This window comes from Primulina huaijiensis, chromosome 12 (genome assembly GCF_012295235.1).
Source record: "Primulina huaijiensis isolate GDHJ02 chromosome 12, ASM1229523v2, whole genome shotgun sequence".
Classification (NCBI taxonomy): domain Eukaryota; kingdom Viridiplantae; phylum Streptophyta; class Magnoliopsida; order Lamiales; family Gesneriaceae; genus Primulina; species Primulina huaijiensis.
The window spans coordinates 14,804,140-14,828,090 of record NC_133317.1 but is presented as its reverse complement, the minus strand read 5'-3'; the positions used below and the strand labels follow the sequence as shown (position 1 = coordinate 14,828,090).

The 23,951-nt window shown below is 35.9% G+C and overlaps 1 protein-coding gene across 2 annotated transcripts; it reads right to left on the bottom strand.

Annotated features, from left to right (window-relative positions):
• Positions 1–9,060: 9,060 nt before the first annotated feature.
• LOC140989234 (RNA polymerase sigma factor sigE, chloroplastic/mitochondrial-like) lies at positions 9,061–13,252 on the bottom strand. Of its 2 annotated transcripts, none has more exons than XM_073458389.1 (6): positions 13,145–13,251; positions 11,793–12,569; positions 11,483–11,629; positions 10,667–10,903; positions 10,333–10,590; positions 9,061–9,393 (listed from the first exon to the last, which is right to left on the bottom strand). In XM_073458389.1, exons 2-6 carry the CDS (start codon positions 12,504–12,506, stop codon positions 9,193–9,195), a joined length of 1,557 nt encoding a protein of 518 aa, XP_073314490.1. In that variant the 5' UTR covers positions 12,507–12,569; positions 13,145–13,251; the 3' UTR covers positions 9,061–9,192. The 2 variants fall into 2 exon arrangements, with proteins under 2 accessions (XP_073314490.1, XP_073314489.1); XM_073458388.1 differs by having other exon boundaries at positions 9,062–9,393; positions 13,154–13,252.
• Positions 13,253–23,951: the final 10,699 nt, after the last annotated feature.

Sequence of the window (23,951 nt, the reverse complement as noted above, 5' to 3'; positions counted from 1 at the left end):
AAAATTTTTACGACATCTTATTTATGCTTTTTGAGAGATTTTGAGAGGTTTAGTATGGGCTACACTTTTCAACCCTTATTGTTTTTTTAGGTTTGGTAACACGCTTTACGATTTATTGTTTTGACTATTTTCCTTTGGGATTTCAAGTACTAGTTAGATGTTTTATTTTAAAAAAAAAAAAATTTCTTGTACGTTTTAAGAAAACGAATAAGTAGACGTCTCAAATAAGGTGCATGCACTACTTGAGCTGGATTTAAGAGTCGACTTTGGGAAATTTTTGGGTTAGAATTGCAATTTTCAAGATTTTGATGACCGAATTGAGGAGTAAGATTTAAGTTAGTGGTTAAGTTTGAAGTGGATAAGGAAATCTAAGCTTTGCAATCATCAAATCAAGGAAAATTTCGAGGACAAAATTATATTTAAGAGGGGGGAATTGTAACGTCGAAAAAACCAACCTACGTAAACCACATGCATGCAAAATTATTTTAATTGCTTAATCGTTTTATTTAATTATTTTTAAAATTCTTACATGATGTTTATTATATAATTAAATGTATGATTTCATGATTAAATGATTATGTGACATGTTATCATGAAATTAAAGATTTTATCCGAATATTCGATAATAGGTAGGGAAAAGGAGATCGGGGACGACCAAGACAAGAATATGTAATTTTCATTAAATAATGGTAAGGCTTCCTAATATGTTTAAAAATGATTTAATTTTTCTAAAAAACATTAAAGTTCGAATTTTTTTACGAGTCGAGCTCGATTTTTCCTGGGAAGTCGGTTTTGGGCAAACGAGGAGTTTTAAAAGATCAAAAAAATTATTTTATGAAAAATTATTTTATAAACTTTTATTATTTAATTAATTAAATGTTATTGGGCCCAATTTAATTATTTAAAGAAGGCTCAATTACCCTTAAACTTGCAAGCCCAAAACCAAAGTCCATTAACATGTTAATTTATTAATAAATAAGTCACGTAAGCTTTGAAAACACCACAATTTCACAACCTAGCAGCCGTGTAACACACACACACAAACTTCAGAATTTTCGAAAAAATAAGAGGAAGAAAAATGCTTGTGTTCTTCGTCGTCCGGTCGTCCAACGTCGCACCTTCGCCGAAGATTGTATATTCGAGCGTTATAAACGCAAAGGCACGTTTTCAAAACCCTTTCAAACATCATACAAATCATAATATTTGTGTTTTAATTGATTATGCATGAAAAATACGTGGGTTCGATTATTTTATGGTAAGATACGTATATTCGACGTTTTTACGATTTTACGCTTGTTTTATAACAAAAGTTTTTTTTTCCAACGGACACGCTGCCAATACACGATAAAATATGATTGATTATGATTAAAACATGATAAATTTATAGAAGAAGACAAGCTGAAACCGTGAGAAAAATTCAGAAAAAAAAAGGGGGAAACGTAAGTGGGTTGGCTTGTGTTTTGTCTTCTTGAGTTCGATTTTGATGCATGGGGCTTAAGGGTTCGACCAGGTCTTGAGGGGGGCTCGTGGTAGACGTGGGTCAGGGACAGTAAGGGTCCTAGCCTGGCGCGCATCTTTGTTCGAGTCCCATACAGCAAGGACTCCTCGCGCGAGCAGGTAAGGGGCAGCGAAGGGGAGGGGCCTGGGGCTTGGGCGAGTTAGATAGGTCCTATAGGGTCTAAGGAAGTTGGGTAAGCGCTAGTATAGGGGCTGGAGCGGCTGGGCTGGCGGTTGGCTCGAGCCAAAGTGGAAACCGTGAGAGGAAGCTTGGAAATGCGCAGCAGGTGTCTTCTGATTCATGGGGTTCGTTGCTTGGGTCCAGGGCTTGGGCTGGTCTGGGCTGGGTCTTGGCAGGGTCCAGGGATGGTGAGGGTCAGGTGGGTTCATTCGTGGCTTGGCTGGAAGAGCCTTTGCTAGCCAGGAGTCATTAGGCGTGAGTCAAGCTTGTGCGCAGGTTGTTTTCTGAATTCAGGAGCTTCGTGCGTGGCCCAGGGGTTCGGGCTTGGGGTGGCTCGGGTAGGGGCGTGGTCTAGTGTCGGTTTGGGCATGCTGGGCTCGGTGGTGGCTCAGCTGGAAGAGTCCTAGGCTAACTAGGAGTCCTAGAGCAACTATGATACTCACGCACAAACGCATGCATATTGGGTCTCGATTCCAGGAGTGATTGGGTGAGCTAGGGGCTGGTTCTTTGGCCTGGGCTTGGTGAGGAGGGTACCTACGTGGGTTGGCTTGGGTTTGGCTCGGGCGTGGCTCGAGTAATTTAGGAGATGGCTCGGTGTGTCCTTATATGTGCCCATTTCGAAAATTAAAGAACAAAAATTGAATCCATGGGTCCACGGTTGTGGCTTATGACTTGGAAGGGTAAAATAAATACTAAAAATGTTATGTTTAAAATTTGGGATCAAAATAATGAGTTTTGGATTTATCCGAGATTTAATCGCCGCACAAAACGTAAATTAAAGAATTAATTGAAACGCCTAGTGTTAGGCTTTATAAAATTATGAAAAATTATATTTAAGCTTAAATAATTATTTAGAATAATCCCATGTCATTCAAAGTAAGAAAATGATAAATTCGAGAATTTTTACGCCCAAGGGCGAAACGGTCTTTTTACATTTAGTAAAATACGAAAACGATTGGCAGTGTCCCGAAGGATCATAACGCATGTTAAATGATATTTTATGATTTAAAATGATGATTTGATGATAAATGTATTTTTACGATTTATGTTAAAGCTGTGCACTTGATACTGTTTAAAATGCTATTTTTGGAAAGCTTTGTTATTTTATGATTTTTAAAGAAAAAGAAAAATATTTTGAGGGATATGAATTGATTGTGACAAATGATATGATAATGATATATGATTTTGTGGAGATGACGTGAGGGCCAAGACCCAGAGGAAACCCAAATTCGGGCCAAGACCTAGAGGAAACCCAAATTCGGGCCAGAGGGACCCTGTTTACGGGCCAAGGCCTCAGAGAGACCCCGTCTATGGGAAAAAGTCCCAGAGGGATCCCGACGATCGTATTTCCATGGTGTAGCCTAGTGCCAACCCATGGCCCATGTGAAGCTAAGACTGCAGTCGATCAAAGGATAAAAGCTAGTCACTTTCAAGGATCAAACTTCGCCCAAAATGATATATGATTGAAAGCTTATGATTAAAATGATTTTATGATGAGGATTAAAGCTATTTTTAAAATGATTTATTTATACTTAAAACTTATTTTAAATGATTTTTTGAAGTATTTATTTATGCTTAAAGTTATTTTAAAATGATTTTACGATTTATGATTTAATTATGCTAAAAATGATTTTTAATTGTTTATTTATGTTCAAAGCTATTTTTAAATAAAAGTAAGATATTAATACATGTGATTGTATATGAATTATTTGTTATTTATGTTTAGAACTTTCTGAGTCTTTAGATTCACTAGGTTTGTACGATGTAGGATTTAATGATTGATGGGAGGCGCTGATGCTTGAGTTGACCGAATGCAGCAGTACACACCCGAGGGCCTTTATGTTTCCGCACTAGCTAGATAGATAAATAATTTAAAGATGATGTTAATGATTTTATTAGAAATATTTTTATGCTTTATTTTTATTGTTAGCCGATCTTTTTAAAGGTCGATTTAGGAATTTTGGTTAGTCGATGATTTATGATTTTATTTTATGCACTCAAGATTTCACATGTCAAATTATTATGATTCATGATTATGTTAAATTATTTTATTTAGTAATTTAGAATTTATGATTTAAGATTAGAAAAAATAATCTAGGTCGTTTCAGAGCACCTCTACTAGTTGTGTGTAGCAAATACCATAAAACACAAAAATGACATTCATAGGGTGTTTTAAAAATTTTTACCTATCAATCACAAATGATTGATGATGGCTATAACTTAGTTGTCAAACAACTAAGCTCTTGAATGATTGACCCAATCTACAAGCTTTTTTTAGCACTCCTTGCTCAAATGGTTTCTTTCCTTCAAATTAGATCCACCACCAACTAGGAAGATCCTCTCCAATTTTACACTAGAAAAATTAAAGGATTTTCTTTGAGAATGGTAAGCTTTCCTCAACAATTGAAGAAGCAAAAATGAGGGAATAATGAGAGCAAAATTTCGGCCATAAGGGGCGGGAGGAGAGAAGAGAAGACTTTTTTTGGTGCTTGAAAAGTTAAAGTGTACATGTGCATGTCATGCCTTGTTTATTGAAAAGTTGTCCCCAACTCTTCACCTCCCTTGCATGCATTTTATTTGGGCTTGTAACAATTACAAAGTCTATGAACTTTTATTTAAATGTCTTCAAACATATTTGAGACCAATTAAAGCTTACTTGAATTTACTCAAGCCCACTAGTTAAATAATTATTCAAATAGGGCTCTACAAGACTCAATGTTGTTTAATTAATTTAACAATTGAATTAATTTAATTATTTGGACTCTACTAGGCCCACTAGTGTTTAATTAATTCAACACTTGAATTAATTTAATTTAGTCCATAATAATGTTTATGAGAATCACAATTTTCAAATACATTATTTATTTGGCCAACTTTTAATTTAGGAACACTTCCACAAATTAAAAGTTACATTCCCCATAATCCTCTTATAGAGGCCATACTTCTATTTATTTTTCTTTGCGCTTATAAACTCCTTTATAAGCCGTTCAACACATTGAACTAATTTTTCTTCTAAACAGGATCTAGAAAGTTAGCACTTGTGTGATCCTCAATGGTTCATTGATACAACTAGCAATGGGTTCACATCTCCATGTGATTCGGGACTAAACATGTCCTTATATGAGCATACCCCAATTGCTTTATTCTTACTTATCAACTCCTGGATAATAAGAACGTCAAAACTCAAGTCTGATAGTACCCAACCAATCATGTTAAACGTCTAGCATCATCGCTTACATGATTCCCTAGGTATCAAATGATAGTGCATCCAAGAACCATTCAATTATGGTTAGCGTACAGTACAGTCCCTTCAACTCATATATCCCAACCGATTCGACAACTATTGGTATATCGAGAGTTGCCAAAGAATCGATACTATGTGTCGTCGTAGTTGCATCGATGGTGTGATCTAAGAAACCACTTTCTTAATTACCACCAACACTCTAATCAAAGATTTCAAACTACATACACATAGGATATCCATACCCGAAGGTAAGTGGTGAATCCCTGACTACAATGCATCGACTCCTATATGTTTCGACAAAACACCCAACCTTGCCACCTGATGACCCCATATGAGTCGGTAAACAAGTCAAAGTGCAATGCTAGCATATAGAGTCTCAATGTTGTCTCGGATCATAAGGACTAATGGTGTCCAACCATAAACTATGACGTTTCCACTCGATAAATGAGAACCACTTGGAAAGTCTTTTATGGCGGGTTGTTCAGTGCACTCTACAAGGAGCACCTATCTGCATGCTCGGACATCACAAAGTCCCATAACAATTAAACATGGTACTCACATCGCGATACCAGTCTCAAACTCGAGCGGCCTTTATCCTTCTTAGCAGCAGCTGAATCGACTAGGAACTGTTTAGAATATAAAGTATTTCAAATATGAGTTTCATAATACTCATCATATGAACATCTCATATTCTTTCTACTATTTGTATATTTAAGGACTTTATCTATGCAACAAGCATGGGTATACAGATAAAGATGTGCCAAAACACTAATTTCAAATATTATTAAAATAAAGATTGTTTATACATATAGTTTCAATGTGAACTCTCGGCCAACACTTGGCTCGACGGACAGCTACTCTAACAAACAGCCCCCTAGTAAACAACTGAGGTTAAGATTCTGGAATGAAACAGTTCAACAAACATAATAATAACATATATCATGCATCATATATATGTAGATGAAATGTGAAATACATGAACATGACTCGATATAAATGGGTAAATGGAGCCAAACGAACGATAAGATCAACAAGAATAATGCTCAAGAAACACACAAGAGAGCTACATCGTTATGAAGCTAAACTGCCCTGCCAAGTATGCGAGGTATGCCAGGCTGTGCTAATCAACACACCAACTCGTCCTCCATACAACTGTAACAATATGTAACAGGAATGACACAAACAACCCGTACTGGATATCACAATCCCAGCCCTCACCCCGAGAGCTACACTAATAGGGGATTAGATAAATCTTAATTACGGTTTCAGGTGTATCAATATAGGCCTAACGACCACACCTTGATCCCGAGTTATACAAGAATGAGTACCAAATAACAATGAATAACAATAACTGGTCAACAAGAACGATAAGGCTCAAGATGTATGTTATAATAGTATGCCCAGACTAAATGCCATATAATTGAACATATAACTCAATAAGGCTTTTAACAACTCAAACAATTCACATAATCATATAAACAATAATAACAACACATAAATATGCTTAAAACATAATTTAAGTATTACTGTTGTATGTTGCCGAACTGTAACATACCTATATCAACTAACGATAATCAATGCACAATTTTAAAACTCTTTCGGCCTAAAACATATAACAATAACCCGATTAATCCCACATTTCACCGGAAGAAATCAACAAGGAGTTTGATCATTTCGACGAGATTAAATGCCCAAAAACAGAAACCATGAAGCTACATTATGTTATAGTTCCATATTCGACACTTCATAGCATAAAATTCATATCTCCCTCAATATTGTCTCACATAAATATTCGCCAATTGGAAATGAAAAATAACTCAAATAACTAAGTTCATCTAGAAGAAACCATTTTCAGAATCTTAGAAGATTAATCCTAGAATTAACAAGAACACGCTGCTACTAAGAAAATCACGGACAGAATCTCGCATACAGAGCAATTTCAGAAAAACGAGCATAATTGTCTCAATTCTCACTGAAATTTAACGATTCAAGTCTCATTTTGAAGAAACACATAGATCTACAACTTTCATTTTAACCATAAGTCAAAAAATTCAAATGTAAAAATGTCATATCCTCGAATTACATAAGGTATTCTACACACCAGAGTTTTAGAATTCGGTTTTGACACATTATGGTAGAAAAATTATATCAAATCCGTTTTTAATCCCATTTTTTCAATGGCTATAGAAAGCTCACAAATAGTCGGAACAGAATTGACTAGGTGATAGAGTGGTGGAAACGTAAACAAATTCATCGCTTATATTGTGTATTAAAATTTATGGTTTCCGTTGGTGCAAATCTAATCACCTGAATTTAAGATGATAAGCAATTCTCCATTGGTAGCAAATGGTTATCCATTAAGCGAAAATCTGATCCCTTCCCCTATTTCCCCCTACGTACATAGGATATCTACAAGTTCTATTTGAACTAAAAGTCGAGATTCTTAGTGCACAATACATATAAACCCTAAAATCAGGGGGGGAAAAAAAAACAAAGCCAACGGAATCGGACAATAATTGTGCAGAAATGAGCAGCTTCGATCTAGCTGAATTCTTGCTCAAAATCTAATGTTTATAGCATGAATCGAAGCTTAGGATGTAGGGAACAAGACCCATCAAGAATTTGGAGATTTTGACAATGGGAGAAAAAGTTATGACAATTTTTCGATGGTTGCTACTATAGCTGTGGGAATGGCTTCTTCCTATCTTATTTCTTCATCCTTCTCTCTCTTAAGTTAAGTTGGGTGTGTATGTATATGTAAATAGTGTAGAGAAATTTAATTTATAAGAATAATAACTCATGTCTTTTTTATCCCGGTTTTTTATTTATTTCCTTTTGTGTGTTATTTAAACTCTATATGTATTTTATATCGTTTAATTCTCCGTTATTCTAAGATATATATTTTTAACACACTTTCAAAAATTATTTGGCATAAATAACTATTTTAATTTACAACTCAATAATTATTCTAATTATGATAAATTACCGGATAATATAATCAAGGGTCTTACATATAAATTAAAATTAGCATTTGTCAAAGTATTAGTGCTTTTTTAATTTGATATTTTAATATCTTTATTTAATTATTTTGAAATCAAACTAACTAATTCAACAAATACAAAAAATAACAAATTTTTATGAAAGTTTATTTCTTTAGTATTATTTCAAATTTTTATGGTGAAAATGATACTGGTAGTAAAAGTTATATTTAATAATTATTGTATGAATTTATTTGATTTTATTTGATAATTTTTATATAAATGTGTATTTATTTTCATATGTTGATTTATTTATTATTTTAAAATTCTATTTAAACAAGAAATTAATTGTTATCGATGTAGTCTATGAAAGATCGATTCTGTTATAAAATTAAATATCTATTATATAGAATTTTTTAAAAAAAAGGTAAAAAAATTATATAGGAGGTTAAAACATTATTTAAATTGAATATTATGAATTATATTTTATTATCAATATTATTATTTCATTTGTCTTGATGAGTTAGTCACGAGTATTTTAAATTGATATTTATTTATCTTTAGCGTGCTTCATTTATGTAAATTATGATTTATGCATTGATAAAATATATAATTTAGTTGATTTTTAAGTTATTATGTCTTATGTTTTTGGATATATATATTTAAAATTTGTTTCACTTCATTTCGTTCTATATATTATGTTCATTATAATTTATTACATAACATAATTCATCATCTTAAATTTTAATTTGAGAAACAATTTTAAAAAGTTTTTAATTAATTTATTCGTCTAATATAACAAAAAATTAAACCTAGATAAAACAATAAAATGATTCAAATTATTTTTTTAGAAAATCAAAATTTTAATTTTACTATATAATTGGTATTGCACGTATTTAATGCTAGTATAGTATAAAAATATCGAAATGCTAAAATGGGAAAGAACAGAAACTGCAAACGATAAAATGGCATTCTCAATTCATGGCTTCAAATGTAGTTTTATGTTATTAATCCACCTTAGTTGTCCAATTCACTTGTAAAAAAAGTATATACGAACGGTAACGGGGACAGCATCCCAACCAAAAATTGTTAATTGTAAAATAAAGTAAAATTGGCTACTTATGACAATTTTAGTCAAGGAAAAAGGAATGTTCGAAAATATCGAGACAAAAACTTTTTTTATTTATCAATAAATATATCTTTACGTAATGTTAAACTATTTTGAAGATTATATATACACAACAATTATTGGTTTCCATGTAGAAATTGTATTTGACGTAGGTCAGGTAGGATCATTTGAAAAAGTAACGTTGAAGATAATCAACTCGAGCTGGATGCTTGAGTTTCATGAGGGCCTTTACTTCATGTTTTCTGACCATTTCTCTCGAAATATTCAAGTTTCCTGCAATTTCCCCGAGTGTTCTATCTCCTCTGCCATCGAGGCCGTACCGCTGTCTAATTACCAGACTCTCCTTTGGTTTCAAAGAATCAAGCTGTCAAAAAACAAGAATCATGGCAGGTTAGTCAACAGAGATGGAATAGAAACCATTATGCTATTCGACTTTAGACGTGATAAATGCACCATGTATATCTCAAAGAAAGCATATTTTGTTTGACCCATTAAAGCATATTTTGTTTGACCCATTTGCAATAATGGTATAGCAAGTATAATCATGTATTACATTCCGATACACGCGTTACGTATTTGTATAGTTCGTTTTTATAATTGAAAAAAAAATGATAAAATAAAAAAATACAAAAAATGTAACATTTTCGTAAACAAACCGTCATCAAACGCAATAGATACATCAATTTTATTATTTTACAAAGACAGATTGATATTTTCTTAAATAAAAAAACACCAAATGGTAGAAAGTGAGTATTATTTTGATAAATAAGAATTTATTTAATGACTAAAAAAAAGACATAAAATTACAAATTTTCTTAATAATTATGATTTTGTTTAGAATTAAATTAAGATATAATCATAATTTCATCTCACATACCAATTAATTGGAAAATTGTTAATGGACTTCTACGGTAATAAGATAGTAAGATGTGAATTCTTCACTAACACAACTTTGTAAAAATGTCCTTATACTGATTGAATGTTTGTCATATTTTCTACAAAAAATTATTGAATGTTTGGCATGGGTTAAGGAAATGACATGCAAGACTCGGCCAGTAAATATTGTCGAAGATGCGACACTAATTGCCACACAAAATTTAAATCAACGCGACCCCATATATTTTGTGTAGCTTCCAATTCAAAAGTCCAAAACAATTTATTTAACTCAAATACAATATTTGAAATTATCATTTGGATTTGCAAAAGAGTACGACGAAAGTTGAAGATCTTCGTAAATTTGGGATGAACAAAATCAATTTTGATATCACATGCAATCAAAGAAAAAGACAAATGATTTATTTACCACATCATCCAGGGCAAGCCTGAGAAGCGCAGGTTGACTTCTTTTATCTCCTTCAATACCATCTTCAATGCCATCGATCAATTCTTCTTGAGTTACCCTGTTTCGTGCATTCAGAGAATAAATGGGCTTTGACACTCTCATCACTTCATGGTATCTTTCAGGAGATATACCAACTCTGTCTATGATTTCTTTCTCTGTTGGCAATCTCTGAAGCTCAAACAACAACTCTTGTTTTGCCTTCTGGATTTCTGCTCTAATCTACATTAGAAACGAGTTTAAGTTAAAGTGATTTGGTTTCAATAGAAAAAATATGACCTTGATACAACAAGCTTACCGACTCAAGGCCAAAGGAAACCTTTGTGAAGCTTGAAAGTGTCATAGAACGGACGATGGCATGTCTGATCCAAAAGAGCCCATATGTTGAGAGACGGAAGTTCCTTTTTGGCTCAAAGCGATCAATAGCGGTTATAAGACCCTTCACTCCAGCCTGACAGAGGTCTTGGAATCTTGAACCATTTGCCAAGTCATGGAAATATTTGTTCATTGCAAATAAAACCAAACGGAGGTTATGCTGCAATAAAAGAACATATGCATTCAGTGACATTATTTTCCTGAATTTGGTAACTCTGCAAAATTTTAAGCTATCATGCAGTAAAGGGTCTAGGACCAGAGCCATCAATGTATCTAAGTTCAAGGAATTACCGAAAGCTACTGAGATCACATCTGGATTCAAAAAAAATATTATACAAATTCACACTTAGTGTTCTAAAAATCGATATGGGTAGGTGGCAGACCACCCACTGCTTAGCGCCTAGGCGGTTTTTCTTTTACCTAAATATCTAATTCTTCTATTAATCTCCATATTTCTTTAATAATTCCTCTATATCAAACTTAAACTCAAAATCGAACCTATTCTTTATCCGATACAAATTGATTGAAAAATACGATAGAACAATTTTTATTAATAAATAAAAAAATTTATATATTAAATTAGGATTTTTGTAACAACTTCTAGTGGCATCGCTTTCTTAAAACTCAGCCACCGACTAATCGACGACGCCTTCTAGAAGACTGATTTTTTCTTCTGTTAGATGAAACTCTGTCACTTAAACCAGGAGATACCAAAGCATTTTCATGGCATCATAATTACCTTGATCAACTTGCTTCTGGCTGCACGACCAACTTCCAAACGTTTTCTCAGATGAGTGATGCCCATATTTATCGCTTGTGCTAATTCTTCATCCGTTACATCTCTTTGTAAATCATTCTGTAGAGTCTCCTTTACTTGTAGAATTTCCTGAATGACAATAACCAAAGCTAGATGAAGATACACTGACAAAATAAATAATTTATTAATCAATAACAAAAAATGGAGTTACAATTTCCCCTTTTTTCGTGCCTTCAACTTAACGATGCAAATTACAATAATCTAGAAGGAGAAACTTAATGTACTTGCTCACCTTCATTGTTTGCATCAGCTTAAACAGCCAACTATGCTCAGATGAAGAAAGAACGGGAGGAATCTGCATTTTCTTCCAATCTAAGCTGACCAAGTGGGTGGAAGATGAATACTCCCTCACAAGCCTATCGATCTTCTCATTATCATAATTTTTACCAAGTTTCCTTTTCTGAGACGATCCAAGACTTTCACTTTCTTTCCTACATCTCAATGCAATCCTCTTCTCAAGACTCAATCTCTTATCTTTCTTCCTAAAACTTAGAACAAAACTTTCAGCAGCTTTCTTCTTCTCCATGTCCACCATATCTTCTCCAATCCTCTTCCTCATTGGCCGCCTTCTTTTAGCCACATGATCTTTAACTTCATTGTCAGACAAAGTTGTCGCATGGCTTTGTTTGAATAAATTCTCTAATTTAGCTGCAGCTTCATTGTAATCCAACTGATCTAAAGTACTGGAGGAGGCTTCATCAAGAGACGCAGCGTGCACTCTTTCTGAAGGCCTTTTCCCCTTTCTTAAGGTCTTTTCATTTCCTTGGTCAGTCTCAACAGGTAAAGAGAGTGATTTTGGTGGCGCAACTAAAGCTGTATTTTTACTTTTATCAGTTTTGAAAGATATTATTACTGGCCTTTTCGCTACTGCTATGCGAGATGAAATTCTTGAGTTCAATCCAAACGGATTTCGTGCAGCTGAACTAGAAATAGTCACAACTCCCATGGCAAAGTTGTATGATCCCAAAAAACTGACAGCTAAATAAGCTAGGCTCTGGGTACTCAAATCCTGTAGCTTTAACTAATAGTACATTAGCTATACATTCCAAACATTGAACTACATTAGTAAACCAATACCCCAAACAATCAAAAGACTATAAAGCCAATTACATCACTGTAAATTATGCCACGAAGTATAAAACACACTTCAAAATATTCGCAGATGCGTCTGAAAACACAAATCACAATCAATTCTGTACAACGGAATCAATATTGTTGCTATTGCCTGAACGCGGATTCGTAAAATTAATTCTTCGAAATTGCTTATAGCGCATTAGACGCTGGATAATATACAATCAGACCGTTTCAACATCATTTTTCATGCCTAATCATACTTGAAAAAAACTTTGACCTATATTTTCCCATAAGCTAATCAGAGATTGCACAAACCAAAAAATACCACAAACCAACAAAACCACCGCCATCAGTGGAACTGCAGAAGCAGAGACAAAAACATACCTCTAACAAAAAAACCAAACAAAATTCAACAACAGATTTGAAAATTTGATCCATTTATAAATCAAATAATGGAAAACGGTTTTAGCAATCAGAAAGTACAATAAATTATCAAACATCAACACTCACAGCAGATACCTGAGCAACAGAGAAGAACTCGACCAATCCAAATTCACCAAGTGGTCACAGAGTTTCCTCTGGCCGGCGAGGGATATTCCGGTAGTGAATGAGCTGAACGGAAGGCAAAATTACCTTCTTCGGAATTATGTGAAGGAATATAAATACCCTTCCAAATTTTGGCGTCCACAGGCTTTTCTGCAACAATCTACGGCTGAAATTGAAGAGACAAATGATCGACGGCGGTCAGTGTATCCACGTAAGCCACATAAAGCTGGGTTCACGTGGCCGATGGCAGAGCAGAGAACGTCATGAGAGAAGTTCTCACGTGTCGTGCTGAGTGGAAGGGATTGTATTAGCTGGAATTTATATGGATATTGTGGTCAACACGTGTTTGGTGATGATTGGTTAATTTGTAATACTTTGACTTTGGCGGTCACCGCCTTAGCACTATCGGTGGTTTACGAGCGCAAACGTCGCCTTATCGCAGCCATTTAATTTTAATTTATTATTTATTTTTAATCAATGTTTTTTTTTTTGAAGTTAAGATTATGGAGTACTTAAAACAGGCCAAATGTAAGAAAGGGTTGTTGGGTCATCCATGGCCCAATGCTAGAAATGCTTGACGACGAAGAATAGTCACTAAGACATACACAATTACGTATGTATGATTAAAAAAACGACATTTTGTAAGGTCCAAAATTAAGACGACGTAATCCAACTACATGCAAATCTAGGAAATATGAAAAATGAGTAATTAATTGATTTTAATTGCAAATCGATTATGTGACATACATGTTTATATGTTGAATAGGATTTTATTATCATCTTGCATAAAAATTTATTTTTAAGGAATATTCAAGTTGCGATCGAGGAACGGAGACCGAGTGCTGAAATATGTAAAATATTTTTATTAAATAATTATTTTAATTGTTTAAAACATGGTTGATGGGTTTTCATATTTTTGAAAATAAGGGGTTTTAAGGTGATTTTATACGTCGGGACGTAATTTTTATCGGTGTTGGTTTTTCAACAAAAAATACGAACTTTTTGGCAACCCATCTAATAAATTCACAAATTTATTTAATCAAAAACTTTGTTAATATTTTATTAAAATCCTAATTAAGACTAATGGGCTTAATTTAAAGGCTTAATAGGCCTAAAGCCTAGTTAGTAATTTAATTAGTGTATTTAATATATATAAAACACCTAAAACCTTAGTCTTGGAAGGGAATTCACGGCCACACACCTCACAATTTCTAAAACTTTCCCCACCCGTCTCAAAGACCCCACGGAACACACACATCACAAAGGGAAAGAAATTTCGAAGGTGCAAAGGAGAAACAAGCCAAGGTTTCGATCTGTTCTTCGTCGCCAACGTTATTTCGTGCGTATAAAACGCAAAGGCACGACATACATCTCCTTTTCTCATCCATCATATCATATTAATGTTTTAATTATTGGATGCATAAAGAACATGATTTATTTTCCAGAATTTTCGAAATATTGCACTTGCATATATTAACATGTTAAGGGGCTGCCATGACATAAGGTAAGATCAAGAGTGGTTTACACATGTTTTAGAGTCACACACTCACGCCTAAACCACATCACAGTCGAAGGAAAGAAGCACCATGCGAGAATCGTTTCTGTCATGGGAGCAAAGGGGTTCGGCTTTCACGTGAAGGGGCTGGTAGGGTCAGGGCTAGCCTGGGATGGGTTTGAGTCGAGGGAAGAGTCCTAGCCATGCTAGGACTCGAACCAAGGGCTGGGGAAAGTGTGGGGACCCGGACGCTAATCATGTTCTTAATCGTCATTGGGACTAATTAATCATTTATAGTAGACAGGGTCTAAATTTTTTTTTTTAAAATGCAATTCGGAAACGTAATGTAATTGATCTAATATACAAATCAATATACAAGTAAAAATCTAATACAACAACGTGAATTCAAACTAACTAAGGTTCAACTACTACATGTCAAGAGCTGAAACCTATTCACATCCAAGTCCGGAATCACCACGCTAATCTCAATCTCTCATCTTTTTCTCGACCCTGATCCTGTCCCACCTGTTGTCATGCACACATACAAACAAGACAACAGCCGGATACCCCGGTGAGAATAAATCACAGTATAAACAATGTATACATGCAATGGTATAATAAAGCATGCAACAATTATCATTACATGTATCAAATTCTGACAATGTGAATCGATATCGAACTATAAATAAAACATGAATCTTAATCTACGAAACATAAATCAATACAAGTCTATAAATCAAGTTCTTGACTCGGCATCTCAGACTCAACTTATCTTTCATCTAATCTAGGGATCCCGGTGAATAAGAACGTAACAAGTCTCCCACCTACTACTACCGTTCGCGGTGGCGGTACGTGCTTATTTCTGGCCTTTGGTCTAGTCTATATCGAATAATCCATAATCAGGATGCTATCTGTATCTGAAGCATATCGATATACCAAACGACCACTGTCTTGGCGTATCTACCAAAGATTAGTTAATCCTACTCTGACAATGTGCAATAGCCAGTGACTATTCTGTCATAATCTAGCCCCTTTGTCAGTGACTCTCACTTAATAACTATCTACTTTCTATTTTCTAATTCAACAAAATAAACATAATCATTTAAAAACACAAAGGTATATAAAACAACAATGTCATACTAGTATGTGGTTTAGGGAAACTCGAGTTAAATCTAACTCAAGTCGATCTCCCAGTTCACATCGTTTTATACCTTTCTCTTCTCGGTCGGACGAAGACGAAGTCTCAAATTCAACTCTGTCCATCTTCAATCTGGTAATAACAATATCAAGTAGTACAACATCAATATATTACTCAATTCAATACCAACCTGAGGGATACTCAAATCTAGACATAATCTGATCAATAGCAATCTACTGATGTTTTGACGACATAACAATACAATCGCAATACCCTGTCAACCTCAACATCACAGATTGATAACACAGCTCAACATCAATATCAGTACAACCCATCTGATAACAACTCTAAATATTATCGAATGTACTGTATCGATATACAACTCAAATCAATAATAGATAAAAATCAGAACCCAATCAAATTCGGTTTCAACGGCATAACGGTACCATATAAATATACCCAGCCATATACATTAAAAGATATCAATTCCTGTAACTCATACTTTATAACAATACACGTCGGATACCAAATCTCAGTCAAATCAACTCTGAAAATCATAAAAATTTCATATGGTATCTGTTCTTCGATCCGGTCTCAATTATACAATGTCTACTATGTCAAGAACAGCATATATGAATCATATTCGATTCTGACAATATCATAATTTCAAATCATGTCTAAATCTAACAAAACTTACGTCCAGTTGTAGCCTGCATTTATAGGAACACAGTACTGAAGTCGGATTCAAAATCGGACGGGCGGATTTTTCGCAAATCACAAATCTAATAAAAGAAAAGGCGTAAGGATTTCTTCAAAGCTTCTCGGTGCTTCCCTCTTCCAACAATCGATTTGTACATATATATATATCCGGTTGCATGCAATTGAAACGTGGCACAATTTCACAAAACTTAGGTGGCGCTCGGGCGGTTAAACATTACCGCTCGGGCGCGGAATGTTCTGCCCGGATGCTTAGCTATTGTCCATTGGCGCTCGGGCGGTCGTAAACTACCGCTCGGGCGCCGAACCTTCTGTCCAAGTATTTCTCTTGTTCAACATTGGCGCTCGGGAGGTCAAAAACTACCGCTCGGGCGCCAGATGTTCTGTCCAACATCTTGGCTTATAATACACTTACCCCCGGCTTTCTCCTTTCACGTCTTATTTTAACTCCTGAAATCTCAATTCTGTCAATTAATCAATGTCTGATTACAGTACTAAAATCTCGGGCATTACAGAAAGAGTCGTAGCCATGCTAGGACTTTACCCGAGAAAGCGCGCAGCACATGCGCAGCGTCGGGAAGGCTTCCAGGGGACTGGGGGCTGGGTCTGTGGTTCAGGGCCAGGCTGAGGGAAGTCTTAAGGGTCCTATGAAGGTGTGTGAGTGGGTGGTCCATGGCCTGGGTTCGCCGGGAGAGGCCTGGACAAGCAAACTTAGAGCCCGCACTTCATGAAACTCTCGGCCAGCATAAGGGTGAGTAAGGGGCTTTAGTTTTTGGGTTTTGGGAAGGGTTCTAAGTGATCTAAGGGTCCAGGAGAATACTTTAGGATGTTGGTAAAGTTTTGGATCAACATGGCTCGGAGGTGACTCGTGAAAATCGAAAGTTGGCTTGGGGTCGAAGTTTAGGTGTCATATTAGGGTCTTTGACTAAGAAAAATTGAAAAATGGTTCACCGGGGTCGAGTCATGGTTCATAAGGGCTAAAATAATATAAAAAGACTAAATTTTGAATTTAGGAATTTTGTATTAAAGTTTGAGATTTTTTTCGGGATTAAAACACCGTCAAAACGATTAATTAAATATTAATTGAAAAGCTAGTTTTTAAGCTAAATAAAATTATGGAAATTTTAATCGAAGCTTAAATATTTATTTGAGACATGTTAGAGTCAATGAATTAAAGAAAAAGTCAAAGTCGAGGAATTTTACGTCTATGGGTAAAACAGTCTTTTTACACCTAAAATTAGTAAAGGTCATGGCAGTACTCTAAATGCTGTGTTTATGCTATTATGATTATTTTTAAAGGTTATGATATTTTACATGTTGAATTATGATTTTAAATGTCCATGGAAGTTTATGATTAAAGGTTGACATTTAAAATTCATGATGCATGCTTGGTTTCAAAAGAAAAATTATATTTATGCATGATTTTATAAAGTGATAAAAACATAAAAACATTGATGAAAGTGAAGTAATTGTGACTATGAGGATATGAGGATATGATTGAGGATAGGCCAAGGCTCAGTTGACGATCTTGTGTCACTGATGTTCCCGCCGCCCAGTACTATGGTTTCAAGTAGATGGTGCCATCGACTTTTGAAGAAAGTCACAATTAGCGATTTGAATTCAGTAAAATAAAGGATAATGTTTATGATCATGAAAAAGGTTTTATGTCATGTTATGATTGAGGAAAAAGGTTTACGTTATGTATATCACGAAAATGTTATTTTTATGTAACGGTATTTTTACTGTTGAATGTGATTTTTTTTTATACGTATATTTGCTATCAAGATTATGGTGTCTTGAGTCTTTAGACTCACTAGGTGTGTTGGATGCAGGTGAGGTTGAGGGAGGTCTTAAGACTTGATCTGGCTGGACGGACGGTGCACACAACCCCAGGGCTAGCGATTCTACTATGTCCGTACTAATGATTTTGATTACGATTTTACATTAAAGATTTTTAAGATCATTTATTTATGTTTTAGAGTGGGTTTTGAGAGGATGATATATTTCTCGTTTATTGCTTTTTAGGCTTGGTAAAATATTTGGATATTTTACTTGATTTTAAAAATGCTAGTGGGTTGATGTTTTATTTTAAATGGGTAAAATATTTTATGAAAATATTTTCATGAGATCATGTACATGGTCGAAAATTGGATGCTTAAAAAAAAATCTAGTACTTTTTAAACATTAAGAAAGGCAGACGTTTCAGTTGGTATCAGAGCAAAGGTCCTGCAAAGGGTCGTGCCACAATCTGCGCCAGAAAGTTCAGTCGTCAAGCCTCAAATTTGTAAGTTTTTACATTCTTTATATGATTCATTATGATATTACCTGCTCGAGGACATGAATAATATGTTTACGTTACATGTTTACTAGCTTTTTAAATATATATGCCTTGCATGCTTAAATTGCTAAAATGATTAAGGAAATGTCACATGATTAGAAAACGTAGATTTAAATGCATGTTGGTTACGTTAGAATATGGAAAAACGTTCAGATAAAATGCCTCCTAGACGTGCCCTTGTTATTGAGAATCAGGAAGAGGACATCGTGAATCGTCAAGGGAATAACCAAGGGAATGCACCACCACCACCGCCAGATGCTGCTACTCGTGCTCTTGAGGGGATGGCTCGTCTATTCGAGCAACAGTTACAGCTGCAGCAGCAGTTACAGTTACAGTTGCAGCAGTTACAGCAGCAGTTACAACAGGCGCCTAGGACACCCCAGGATATCTATGATCAGTTCCGGAGGCTAGGGCCAAAGGAATTTTCTGGCACCACCGATCCATTTGCTGCTGAAAGCTGGATTCGTTCACTTGAGGTACACTTCAGTTATCTGAATATGGGAGATGCTGACCGTGTGAGGTATACCACTTATCTACTTAGGGATGATGCTTCCTTGTGGTAGGAAGGATTCGGGCATGGTGTTAACCTTGCTACTATCACTTGGCCTCAATTCAAAGAGACTTTCTATGAGAAATATTTCACTGCGGATGTTAGAGGTCGACTAAAGATGGAGTTTATGGGCCTCCGTTAGGGAGACTTGTCTGTTGCCGACTATGTAAAGAAATTTGATAGGGGTTGTCACTTTGTACCCCTTATTGCAAGAGAGCCTGCGGAGAAACTCAGACACTTTATTGATGGTCTATGTCCTACTCAACGCAACAAAGTCATGATGATGCACCCACTGGATTATGCTACTGCTACTACATGTGCATTCAAGTCTGAGCAAGCTCTGGGGGATATTGAGTTTGAAATTCAGCGCAAGAGGCAACAGCATCATAATAAAAATCAGCCAAACAAGAAGCAGTATACATATCTTCCTATACCTCAAGGGCCCCAAAAGCGCCAAGGTCAAAACAAAAAACAAGGACAGCAAAGGCCACAGAATCCAGGAGCACCACAGCCTGCTAAGAGGCAAGTATGCAAGGAGTGCAATCGTCCGCATCTTGGCAAGTGTGAATGGGGGACATACAAGTGTTTCTACTGCAAGAAGAATGGACACAAAGCTGCTGATTGCCCGAAGAGGAAAGCACCTACTGTAGGACGAGCTTATGTGATGAATGCTGAAGAAGCGGAGGAGGAAGCAGACACTACTCTTATCACGGGTAACCTAGTCATTTTACATTTTTCTATTGCTTATTATTGCATGTAATGTTAAATGGGTTATTAGAATCGATTTGGGAGCGAGATTTAACCTAGTGGAAATTAGGTTGCATGTTTTACTTAGTGGGATTTAAGTTATGATTTTAGAAACCATAGAAAATGATATGAATTTTGTGCCTTATTTTATGTGAAGGATGAAATAATTCCAAATAAAAATTTTTAGGGCCAGAATTAAATAAAATCATAACTAAGGGATTTCTAGGGGTTTTCGAAAATTTTGAGGACCAAAAGTGCAATTTTCGAAAATTGGAGGTCTAAAATATGATTTTGATAATTAAGGGACCAAGACGAAATTAACCAAAAGTTAAGGGGCATTAATGAAATTACCGAATTCTTAAGGGCCAAAATGTAATTTTCAAAATTTCAAGGGACCGAAATTAAAATTTGCGAAAATAGAAGGGCCAAATTGCAATTATCCAAAATTTGGGAACTAGAATGCAAAAAGTTCGAAACTGTAAGGGCTAAAATACAATTTTCATGAAATGCTTAAGTTCAACACTCAGTCTTCATACAACTTGGGAAAATTAATGATAGTAACTCCTTAAGTTCAACACGAAAAGATTTATAAGACATTTTTCACCGCAGGGAGGATCATCATTCTAGGTGTAGCTACCTATGCATTGCTAGATTTAGGAGCTACACATTCTTTCATATCTGAAACCTTCATAAAAAGATTGAATATTACTCCTCAAGATATGGGTTTGGGTTTCAAAGTTTCTATCCCCTCCAGTGATCAAATGCTCACGTCTAAAATAGTCAAGAATCTGGAGCTTCGGTTATTCAATGATGTTGTGCGGGCAGATCTTATTGTCCTTCCTATGCCCAAATTCGATATTATTCTTGGGATGGATTGGTTATCAGCAAATGGAGCTTCGATTGATTTCAGTCAGCAGTCAGTGTCTATACGACCGCCAAGGGGCAAGTCTTTTGTCTTTGAGGCGGTGAGAAACAAGCAAATGCCGCACATTATCTCTTGTCTATGTTCGAGGAAGCTTATTAAGCGTGGATGCCAAGCTTATCTAGCATGTGTCACTGCTGCACATGCTCCTAATAGTCAGAAATTTGAAGATGTTGAGATTGTGAGAGATTTTCCTAGCGTCTTTCCCGAGGACGTTTCTGGCATTCCGCCCGATCATGAAGTGAAGTTCTCTATTGATCTAATGCCGAGCACAGTTCCTATATCAAAAGCACCTTATCGTCTAGCACCTGCCGAAATGAAAGAATTAAAATATCAACTACAGGACTTGCTAGACAAGGGTTTCATTCGCCTTAGTTATTCTCCATGGGGTGCTCCGGTATTATTTGTGTAAAAGAAGGATGGCAGTATGCGTCATTGCATTGATTATCAAGAGCTTAACAGAGTCACTATAAAAAATAAGTATCCACTGCCAAGAATCGAAGATTTATTTGATCAGTTGCAAGGAGCATCAATATTTTCTAAGATTGATATGCGATCTGGATACCATCAATTGAAGGTGAAAGAGTCAGATGTTCATAAGACAGCATTTCACACGAGATACGGGCACTATGAGTTTATGGTCATGCCATTCGGGTTGACCAATGCGCCAGCGATATTCATGGATCTCATGAATCGCGTTTTTCAGCCGTATCTAGATCAGTTTATTATTGTCTTCATTGATGACATATTGATCTATTCCAAGAGCAGAGATGAGCATAGCCGTCATTTGAGGACAGCACTGCAAGTATTGCAAGATAGAAAGCTTTATGCAAAATTCAGCAAGTGCGAGTTTTGGCTTAATAGAGTGGCATTCTTAAGCCACAGCATTTCTAGTGATGGTGTTGAAGTTGATCCAAGTAAAGTTGGGGCAGTCAAGGAATGGTCAGTACCAAAGAGCGTTACCGAGATTCGCAGCTTCTTGGGATTAGCTGGCTATTATCGCAAGTTTATTCAGGGATTCTCATCTATTGCAATACCTTTGACGTCTTTGACTAATAAGAATGCAAAGTTTATTTGGGGATCCGAGTGTCAAGACAGTTTTTACAAGTTGAAGCAAGTCTTGATTTTAGCGCCAGTATTATCTATGCCATCAGGGAAAGGGGAGTATGTTCTTTATACCAACGATTCTAAACTTGGTTTGGGCGCAGTTCTGATGCAATACGACCGAGTTATCGCCTATGCATCAAGACAGCTGAAAATGCATGAGAAGAACTACCCTACCCATGATCTGAAGCTTACAGCAGTAGTCTTTGCACTAAAAATTTTGAGACACTACCTTCATGGGGAGAAAGTGCAAGATATTCACGGATCATAAAAGTTTGAAATACTTCTTCACTCAAAAGGAGTTGAATATGAGACAACGCAGATGGCTTGAGTTAGTGAAGGACTATGATTGTGATATTAGCTACCATCCGGGAAAAGCTAATGTAGTGGCATACGCGTTGAGTAGAAAGACAGCAGTTATCACTCAATTATCACTCCAAAAATCGTTGCAGTCCGATATACAGCGGTTTGAGCTTACAGTGTATGATAGGGGCGAGGCCCCAAATCTTGCCACATTATCAGTCCAGTCGACTTTGAGAGATAGAATTCAAGATGGACAGTCCACTGATGAGCAGTTGCAAAAGTGGAGAGCTAGAGATGAAGCCAAGTGCCGGAATTTATATTCAGTGGTGGATGGTTTAATTCGTTATCGAGACCGTTTATGGGTTCCTAGTGACGATTCCTTGAGAGATCTTATTATGAAGGAAGCCCATGACATACCTTACTCCATCCATCCGGGAAGTACAAAGATGTACAAAGATTTGCAGTTGTTATATTGGTGGCAAGGCATGAAGAGAGATATTATGAGATTTATATCCGAGTATTTGACTTGTCAGCGAGTCAAAGCAGAGCATCAAAGACCAGCAAGGAAATTGAAGCCACTCCCTATTCCCGAGTGGAAATGGGAAAATATCACTATGGACTTTGTTGTGGGATTGCCAAAGACTGTTAAGGGATTGAATGCCATTTGGGTGATAGTTGATTGTCTTACAAAATCAGCGCATTTTCTACCTATTAAGACGACATTCACCATGATTCAGTATGCAGAGTTGTATGTTCGAGAAATAGTTCGTCTGCATGGGATTCCAGTGTCTATTGTTTCTGACAGAGATCCAAGGTTCACGTCATCTTTTTGGAAAAGTCTGCGTGCAGCGATGGAGACCAAGCTATTGTTCAGTACATCATTTCATCCTCAGACCGATGGTCAGTCAGAAAGGATTATACAGATTTTGGAAGATCTGCTGCGAGCATGTGTTATTGATTTCCAAGGCAGTTGGGAACCAAAGTTACCCCTAGTGGAGTTCACTTACAATAACAGTTTCCAGTCATCAATCTGAATGGCTCCTTTTGAGGCACTTTATGGAAGGAAGTGTAGATCTCCTATTCATTGGGAGGAGGTTAGGGAAAGAAGAGATATTGGTCCGGATGTGATTGAAGAGACTGCTCCACTTGTAGTCAAAATTTGTGAGAGAATGAAGACTGCACAAAGCCGACAAAAGAGTTATGCGGACAAAAAGCGAAGGGACTTAGAGTTTGCAGTGGACGACCACGTATTTGTTAAAATAGCACCCATGAAGGGTGTCATACGTTTTGGTAGGAAAGGCAAGCTTAGTCCTTGATTTATAGGTCCGTTTGAGATTTTGGAGAGGATTGGGACACTAGCTTATAGAGTGGCATTGCCACCAACACTTTCTGGAGTTCACAATGTGTTCCATGTCTCAATGCTGCGGAAGTACATGTCGAATCCATCACATGTGTTT